At 31.7% G+C, this 8,969-nt stretch overlaps 1 protein-coding gene across 6 annotated transcripts; it reads right to left on the reverse strand.

The window, feature by feature from the left end:
- Positions 1 to 1,047: 1,047 nt before the first annotated feature.
- Positions 1,048 to 4,490, reverse strand: LOC114374706. Of its 6 annotated transcripts, none has more exons than XR_003658616.1 (6): positions 4,356 to 4,490; positions 3,035 to 3,235; positions 2,615 to 2,791; positions 2,191 to 2,328; positions 1,616 to 1,794; positions 1,048 to 1,528 (listed from the first exon to the last, which is right to left on the reverse strand). XR_003658616.1 is itself a non-coding variant. In XM_028332378.1 (4 exons), exons 1-4 carry the CDS (start codon positions 4,377 to 4,379, stop codon positions 1,330 to 1,332), a joined length of 552 nt encoding a protein of 183 aa, XP_028188179.1. In that variant the 5' UTR covers positions 4,380 to 4,490; the 3' UTR covers positions 1,048 to 1,329. The 6 variants fall into 6 exon arrangements, 2 of the variants coding, with proteins under 2 accessions (XP_028188179.1, XP_028188180.1); XR_003658615.1 differs by having other exon boundaries at positions 2,174 to 2,328; XR_003658617.1 differs by lacking the exon at positions 2,191 to 2,328.
- Between the last annotated feature and the right edge of the window lie 4,479 nt (positions 4,491 to 8,969).

Raw genomic sequence — 8,969 nt, forward strand, 5'->3', positions numbered from 1 at the left:
CTATTCAATGTCCATTAGTATATTATAATTTGAAAATTCAGCAGAACAACTTAAAATAAATACTCTCTTCTTTGAATTGCAGTGCTTGTGCTATTATGGCTTTTGCGCCAGAAAGGTCTATTTGATCCTTTGTATGACTGGTGGGAGGATATCTTAGGCGCTGATGAACAAACATCATGGATAAAGAACAGAATATCATAAGCAAGAACATAAGTGCTGGTGGGAGGTCTATATCATGGATAAATGTAAATTCAAAATTGACAAGGGGCATCACCATATTCATGATAACAAACATCATAAGCAAGAACATAGGCACTCTAACTATAGTGCTCAAAATAGGCGAAGGACCACTTATGAGCATATGCACAAGCATTCTGAAAGGAACTCCGGTTATTTTGATGATTTACACCATGTTCATAAAGAAATGCACAAGTATGGACATAAAAAACAGAATATGGATAATGTGCAGCATATTGTTGACCATCCTGCACATCACAAACACAGAAAGAAACGGGATAGCTCAAAGGGGGAGTTAAAGAGATGAAGCTAAAACCTGATAAAGTGAGGCAAGAAAATTATGACAAACACAAAAAAGTTCTGCTAGATGAGCCAGAGGCTGAGTAGATTGAAGCCCGAATGTATAATTTAATGTACATACTTTTTAATTTCTGACACTAACGTTTTATAGCAACTTGTTACGTATTTCATAGAATCATAGTTACGGTTTTTATCCTTTTACCTTCTCCCGTTTCCACTACTAGTCTTCCTTCTCGCTTTCTCTTACATTTTAATAGGGTGGGGCGGACAACAATTGAGGAACAAAACTTATTGAAAGATAGATTTAGAATGTTATGTACATAAAAGATATTTTTATAGGAAGGAAATAGCTAATCTACAATTTGATCTATAAAAGTAAGGACTTGTGTTGCTTTGGTTTGTCAAATGGCAAACTTCCTAAAAATAACTTGGCAAGCTTGTCAACATTAAACAATTTTATCCTCAATTGACTACTTTATATAGACTAAAACCTTTAAAGATGCAACTTGCAAGCAGTAAAAATTGTGACTTTCAAAGAGAAAATTGTATATTAACTCAGGATATAATCTGAAGCATTTACACCCCTTGTTACCAAAGTACAAGTTTCCTTCCCTTCCCCCTCATTGCATTTTTGCAAGGTAAGGCACGTCATATTTTGGTTTTGACCCTTGTTTTCATAAAAACCCTGTAGTATATTGAGAAGAAAATCTAATAAAAACATAATTTTTAAGAGACCTAATCAAAACTGAGTGAGAGATCCTTATGGTTGCTTTTCTGGCTTCCATAAGAATTTCATTGCCTTGTGTTCCTTGAAAATGTCAAACCTAAATTTCTACCATATATGAGTCTCTCTTGCGGAGTTTTGGTTGTAATGGTATATTCTGGTTCCTGCTGTTTCCTTTGATCTTTTTCCATGATCTGGACGTGAAAGCCATTTGGAAACTGTAAACCCGGAGTTCGAAGGATGTTTCCTCCTTTGATGGGTCGCCACCTAAAATATTCATATATTAATTACTTAGAGAGATTTTGCATGTCAATTTAAGTTCACACGCATGGCGTTGTCATTTCATAATCTTACCTGTAATTGGTTACCAAGCTATGAATAAACATAGCCATCTCATAATCTTACCTGTACTTGGTTACCAAGCTATGAATAAACATAGCCATCTGAACCTTAGTGAAGTCCGTTCCAACACAAAATCTCATGCCTCCACCGAAAGCCATGAAATGTTTGCTGGCACCTTGTAGTTCCACTCCCTGAAAGCCCATTTTTTCAGGGTCACTAAAAGTGTAAAAGAAAGATGGAAAGCTAAAATTTACCTACATTAGAAAGAAATGGCAACACCAACATAGAAAAAAGGGGCAAAAGGAAAAAGAAAGCTAAATAGTAAAAAAAAGAAAAAAGATAAAACACTAATCACTATAGAACTACGCTAGTAAAGATTCTGCAAGGAATAATTAGGAAAAGAATACCATTAGAAAAATTAAACAACTGAAAATAAAAAATAACTAATAAATCATAGTTGTAAACTAGTGTGTGTGTGTGTGTGCAAGAAACAATTCAAGCCCACAATAACACAACCAAACCAGTGTGTGTGCAACTTGTGCGAACTAGTGTAAACCAATGCAGACAGACCATTGAAGTCAACACACATTTCATGAACTTTCAGCTTGCACTGATTTCTTCGAGGTTCATGAAAAAGGGATGAAGAGGAGATGAGTCTCTCAGCACTCAAGAGGAAGGTGGATTGTATTGCATCAGGAAGAGGGACCATTTTCTATGTTGGAGACCTGGAGTGGGCAGTGAAAGCAACTTCAAGTCAAAAGGAGGAATGAAAAATTTGTTGCTATATAACCCTGCTTATGATCTAGAGGTTCAAATAAGCAAGTTGTTTTCTATTTTAATGCTGCAAGATAGAAATTTTCAATGGACAAAACAACCGTTTAATGGTTATGTATAAGCATAGAGAAATACACCAAAAAGAAAAAAAAAAATGAATATAAAGCAAGCAAATATATATATTTATATATATAGACAACCAACAAAAGCTAAATTAATCAAGAAGACTGCACTCACAGACTTGGCAGGTGTTGGTGACTCCTTTTGTCAGGCCTAAGTTGAGCCTTTCATTCATAAAACACAATCTTGGCACAGGTTATAATATAAGTTTGGACCCCTGTTATGTCCAGAATTTTCTGTATCTCCGACACCCTTATGGCATCATGGTATGAAGATCTCCTCGCCTTTCAAAAACTAATAAAGAATTGAAAGAATACAATAACAACCCATCAAAGACAATTTTTTTAGGATCAATCAAAAAGGGTTGGATCCTAAGAAAGTAATAATGAAGGAAAGTTACGCAATCAGATTACAGGCATCCAAATCCTTAGTTTGGCCTTTTGGGAGTTTAAATCCCCACAAAATTGCATCAAAATGAGTCAGATCCTCAAAGACAATTAGTTATTAGTTAACAAAATTTTAACCCAAAGCTTTTACCTGAATAGCTTTGTGTTCTTTGTGACAAGCAAGACAGGCTGAATAAAGGGCTCCATTCATACAATCCAAGCAATACATGTTGCATTCACTTTTGTAGAAATCTGTGCATTGAACAAAAAAGGCTTGTTTGGAGAAATGGCCTAAGCCAGGTGGCCACTTGTTTTCTTCTTCATTCTTTCCAAATTCCAATTGTTGAATATGCTGCAAATTTCTAGAATCATCACAATAGAATTTTCTACAAGAAAAAACTATGCTAGAAAATACTCTCATAGAAATAGATTAATCTAGAAAGTTCATGTATGAAAGTCCTAAAAACTGAGATCTTGAACTAGAAAATGAATTTAAGAAATAGATAATCTAGAAGTGAATGTGCTTGTAAATACTAGAAAGATGTAAACAGTAAATACTAAAAATAAGTCGGTGAATGAAACACATAAATAGGTAATGTTGTACTAATTATAACTTGTGAGAAATCAATACAACCCCTTCTATTGTTCAAGAGCTACACGACCACTTCTATTGCTTGTCTTCTAAAATTTCTAACTACACTTCCTTCTTAAATCCCACCCCACTAACTACCATTCAACAATTGACCAATTTTCTATTCCCCTAAAATAGTAACACCAATATCATCATCTTCATTGAGGCCTCTCACCCCAAATACACCTCCTCCACCCTCTAATTCCATATAATAATACAATCAATAACAAATGACAATTAGCAAAATACAAGAAAAATAAATAAGAAAAATGAAAAAAAGTAGATAAATAAATGCACCTGTGGTATATGTGTGAGGGGTTACATTGATTGTTGGTTCTAATAATACTAACCATGATTCTTGTTGATGTACTTCTGGATTTGATTTCTCTAATGGTGGGTGGTTATTGGTCCTTTATGATAACAGACAGAAACAAAAAAAGAGAAAAGAAAAAGAAGTTTCTCTCAATATGCTTTGCATTTTGTTGCTAAGTATGTACAGTCTCTTGACTATGCCAAAAGCTAATGTTAAAATCATGGTTGTTTGGTTGGTTTGTGAGGTAGACGTGAGGTAGTGTCTTTCTGCTTCACATTGCAGATTCACATGTTGTGCAGAAGGAACACTAAAAGGAAAAGATATAAGAAAATGTGAGTTCAGGGTTTAGGGTTCCAATGTTCAAATGGGGGGAAATGTAGTCTATCTATTATAGTTACCCTCTATGAAAAGAAACAATCTCAATCCAAGAAAATCGAAACAACCTACAACTAACAACAAACTCAGCAACAACAAAAGTGGCAAGCAATAAAAGAGGAAAGAAAGCGAAGAGGAAAAGAGAAATCAAACCTGTAAAGTGAATTCTCCAATCATTGACAATGCTCCAAGTGAAACAACCAAATTAACGCCAAAAATAAAGAAGACAAGGTGGAGACAAAAATAATGAAGAGAGGAAACAAAGATGAAACTGTGTTCAAACTTCACAAGTCAATTCTTTCATTTGATTTCAAATTTTTCTTTTATTTTAAGTTTTGTTAAAATTATTAAATAATAAAATAATATATTATAATCCAGCGGTTGTCACTTGGATGTTCGTTACTGTTCGATTGGACACGGATTTTTTTTCTTCTGTTAGACTGTCACCATTAATAAAACTAACAAAATAATTATGGTTTGAAAGTACCCACCTACAAAGGATCATAATTAAGGTGGGCCTACCGTACTTCCATTAGTACAAAAAAAAAATCGTATTTTCCATCAACTTGCAAGTTGAAGTTGACGTCTTCACAACTTTTAGCTTTTAATTTTGGCAAAATTGATAATTTGTTATTCTAATTTCACATCTTTTTTCGTTTTGATTTAGTTTTATTTCAATATTTTATCTCTTCTTTTAATCCTTGTTTGATAAAATTATTGCAGCAGGAATTTGAAGATAAATTTTTAATAGTTAGTGTAGGTTTCACATTTTCACCACATAGAGATGAATTCAAGATTAGAAGATTAATTGATCAATTTTAAAAATTAAAAATTACTTAATAAATATATAAGTCTTAAATTTTATCATATAAATATATAATTATGTGCTTTTTCTTAAAAAAAATCGATAATAGTACATCCTATTTTTGAAAGGCTTAAAATTACAAATGCCATTTGTGAGTTTCAAATGTCACTAATAACTATTAATTTATAATAAAATTATATATATATTAACAGTAAATTTAAATAAAAATGTCATATTATTTATGTTATAAAAAAATATTGAACTAAAATAAATTATGTTACTTAAATTATTATCTTTTAAAATAATAGTAGTTAACAATGATTGAAGAATTGCTATCAAATTGTTAAAAAATAAAAACTGTTGTATTGCGACAATGGCTGAGAGAACAAAATTAAGTAAACCTCTAGAGCACTCAAAGGCCAAAACCATAAGCACATTATTAGAGCCTAAAAAACAACGACAATAATAATAAAGATGAGAGAAAAAAAAATAAAAAAGATTATAAGAAGAATAATAATAGAGAGAAATTAATAATGTTTGTTCCATGTATCTAAATTTAAGTTGTCAATCTCTTATATAATGTGGACAAGTTTGTCTCATTTGCAAATGTTAATAAAAAATAGTCATTATTTACTAAATAATTATAATGAAATTAATATAAAAGAGAAGGTCATAAATTATTTTTTTGTTACAAGTGATAAATTCATTTGATTACAACTATAATTATTTAATATTTATAACATTTAAAATAAAAACAAAAAATTATAAAAGAAATAGACTTTTTTTAATAACTATTTGATTCAAATGTGATTTTTAGAATTAGTTAGAGGATGAAGTAGTTTAAAGAAATGTGTCACCAAAAAAGGTAATTGTTTATTAATAATTATAGATAAGATGCTGTCCATAAAACATTTACTTGGAAGCGGATCAAAAAATGAGTAGAAAAGTTAATAAAATCACAACAATGAACTATTGATAAAATTTATTATCAAAGAGCCCGGTTTTGGTGAAAATTTAGACCAATTAAATAAAAATATGTACCTTTTTTTTCATAGAATATATGTTTATATTTTAAAATACTTATGTATAAGAGTCTCTAATATTGTTTCGTCCGAGCTCATAAAATGTTAGAATCATCCTACAAGATCCCCTTATGCATTCTTCCATAGAAACACGAAGCTTAAAATGACACAGATCAATGAATAAGAGTTATATATATATATATATATATATATATATATATATATATATATATATATATATATATATATATATATATATATATATATAAGAACATAAATATAATCAATAAAAAATGTAATGACAACCCATCAAATCCATTATATTTCTCAGTGTGTTGTTTTTGTGAATCTGACATAAATATATATGAATACTATACGGCGGCATAAATTTTTAATTAATTTTAATATTCATTATAAAATAATGTTATTTAATATTTATGAATGTAAATTCGTTAAAGTATATACGTACATTAAAATAATTAATTTGATGGAATAACCCATGTTCAACCCACGCTCCACGTTCCTTTTCTCTATTTTTTTCCGTTGTAATTTTTTTCGGAATTTTGTTTTCTAAATCTGATTCATTTTCTTTCCACGTTCAACCCTTATCTTAGCAACCTTAGTAACAAACTCACGTAGCTATTCTCAAGCTATCATTTATTCAGAGTGAGTAAGGGTTTAGAAGAACAAAGCTACCTTTGGATTCGTGTATGCGTTGCTTCGTGTTCAATCTGCAATAGCTGAAGGTACGCTCGTAATATTTAGTTTCTACTGTTTGATCTGAATATGTCATTTAAATTGATTTGCATGTTTACTGTATAAATTTTATCATTTGGTATCAGAGTCATTCCAGTGCCTCTGCCTTGCTTCTATTCTGTTTTGTTCAATGGAGAAGAAAAATGAACAATATTTTTAAAATAAGGTATAATATGACGCCGAAAGCGTAAAAAGGAAGCCTGAAAGCTTAAACTTTTATATATTAAAATAATATAATACACTGCAGGAAGAAGACGCGCTGCTTGAACTTATTTATATATTGTTGGGTTACAAGTGTGGGTAGAAGTGGAAAGGTTGAGCACCATATAAGTGAGGAGAAGACCCATAAACCTGAGCCTTAAGGTTTTGGGTTAGAGTGTGGTGTCAGGTCTCCTTATGTGGTGACTCGTGGTCCACAGGTGTACCCCTCGAATCTCCCCAACAATTGGTATCAGAGCCGATGGTTCAAGTTAATGACCGGCTCAGACGAGTATGAAAGTACCGCAGGTGGCCAGAATGGCTAGCGGTACAGCGTGCCCCGCAGGTGAAGCGGGGTGGCTAGAATGGCTAGCGGGCAGGGCAACTACCGCAGGTGGCCATGGCTATACTCGTGGATGATAAAGACTTCCGCTCGAGGGGGAGACTACCATGTGGAAGAGACTCACACTTGAGGGGGACATGTGTTGGGTTACAAGTGTGGGTAGAAGTGGAAAGGTTGAGCACCATATAAGTGAGGAGAAGACCCATAAACCTGAGCCTTAAGGTTTTGGGTTAGAATGTGGTGTCAGGTCTCCTTATGTGGTGACTCGTGGTCCACAGGTGTACCCCTCGAATCTCCCCAACAATATATATATATATATATATATATATATATATATATATATATATTAATTTATTATTTCTCTACTTAATGCAATATGATTTAAATATGAGTTGTTAATTGGCTTTTAGTGTGTTTGAATTATTTATTTATTCAGATTAATTGTATGTTTATTTTGGTATTTAAGCATGCAATATTAAGCTAAATAATTTATGCACATTAAATTTAATGGTTAAGAGCTTATATTTTTTAAATATTGGATAATTATATGCATATAATATTTATTTAATTTTGAAGTTTTGTGTGCATGATTCATGATTTTATACATTCGAAATTATCTTGAATATTTTATGCAATGTTATTCAGTTTATTTACATTATTTAGAATATTATGTAAATATTTAGCTCTTATTAAGAATTAATGTTAAGTGATTAATATGATTTAATTAATTAAAGAATAGTCACAACATCTTTAATTGATTAGATTTATATGTTAAGTACAAAAAAAATCACATTTAAAAACATTGGTTGTGATTAATCATATTTAATGTGATAAAATATACCCACAGGAATTTTATTATGTTTGTATGATGATTTAGGATAAAATATCAGGTTATATTTCTTAATTTATCCACAAGAATTAAGAAAAGGAAACATAATTTGATAGTTTTATCATAAGTATGAATCTAATTGAGTAGGACTTTGGCCCACAGACAAGTTGTATGTCACTAGGTTCATGAACTAATGCATATTTTACATTGGTAAAACATGACAATTTATTGAGTCTCAAATTATGAATAATGAGAATGTATTCTTGAACTTTGCAGTTAATCAATCTACAAACATTTCTGATATTAAGTGTGATATTCTCGAACTGAAAGGGGGCAATTATAAGGTCTGGAGGGAAAGAATTCTCCTTCATTTAGGCTGGATGAATATTGACTATGTTATTAGGAAAGACGAGCCTCTAGGCATTACTGAAACTAGCACTCCCGATGCTATTGATCTTTATGAAAAGTAGGAGAGATCTAATAGTCTATCCGTAATGTTCATAAAGACTAATATATCTGCTAGTATCCGTAGTTCCGTCGATCAGCATGAAAAAGTCAATGATCTTTTGAAGGCCATTGATGATCAGTTTATTAAATCTGATAAGGCCCTTGCCAGCACCCTTATAATGCAGTTCTCATCCTTAAAGCTCCAAGGGATAAGGGGTGTACGTGATCACATCATGCGCATAAGGGATATAGTGGCTCAACTAAAAGCCTTGGAGGTTACCATGTCTGGTTCTTTCCTAGTACACTATATTTTGTGTACTCTGCCCTTGCAATATGCTCCTTTCAAAATCTCTTATAACACACATAA

The sequence above is a fragment of the Glycine soja genome, chromosome 11, assembly GCF_004193775.1.
Source record: "Glycine soja cultivar W05 chromosome 11, ASM419377v2, whole genome shotgun sequence".
Classification (NCBI taxonomy): domain Eukaryota; kingdom Viridiplantae; phylum Streptophyta; class Magnoliopsida; order Fabales; family Fabaceae; genus Glycine; species Glycine soja.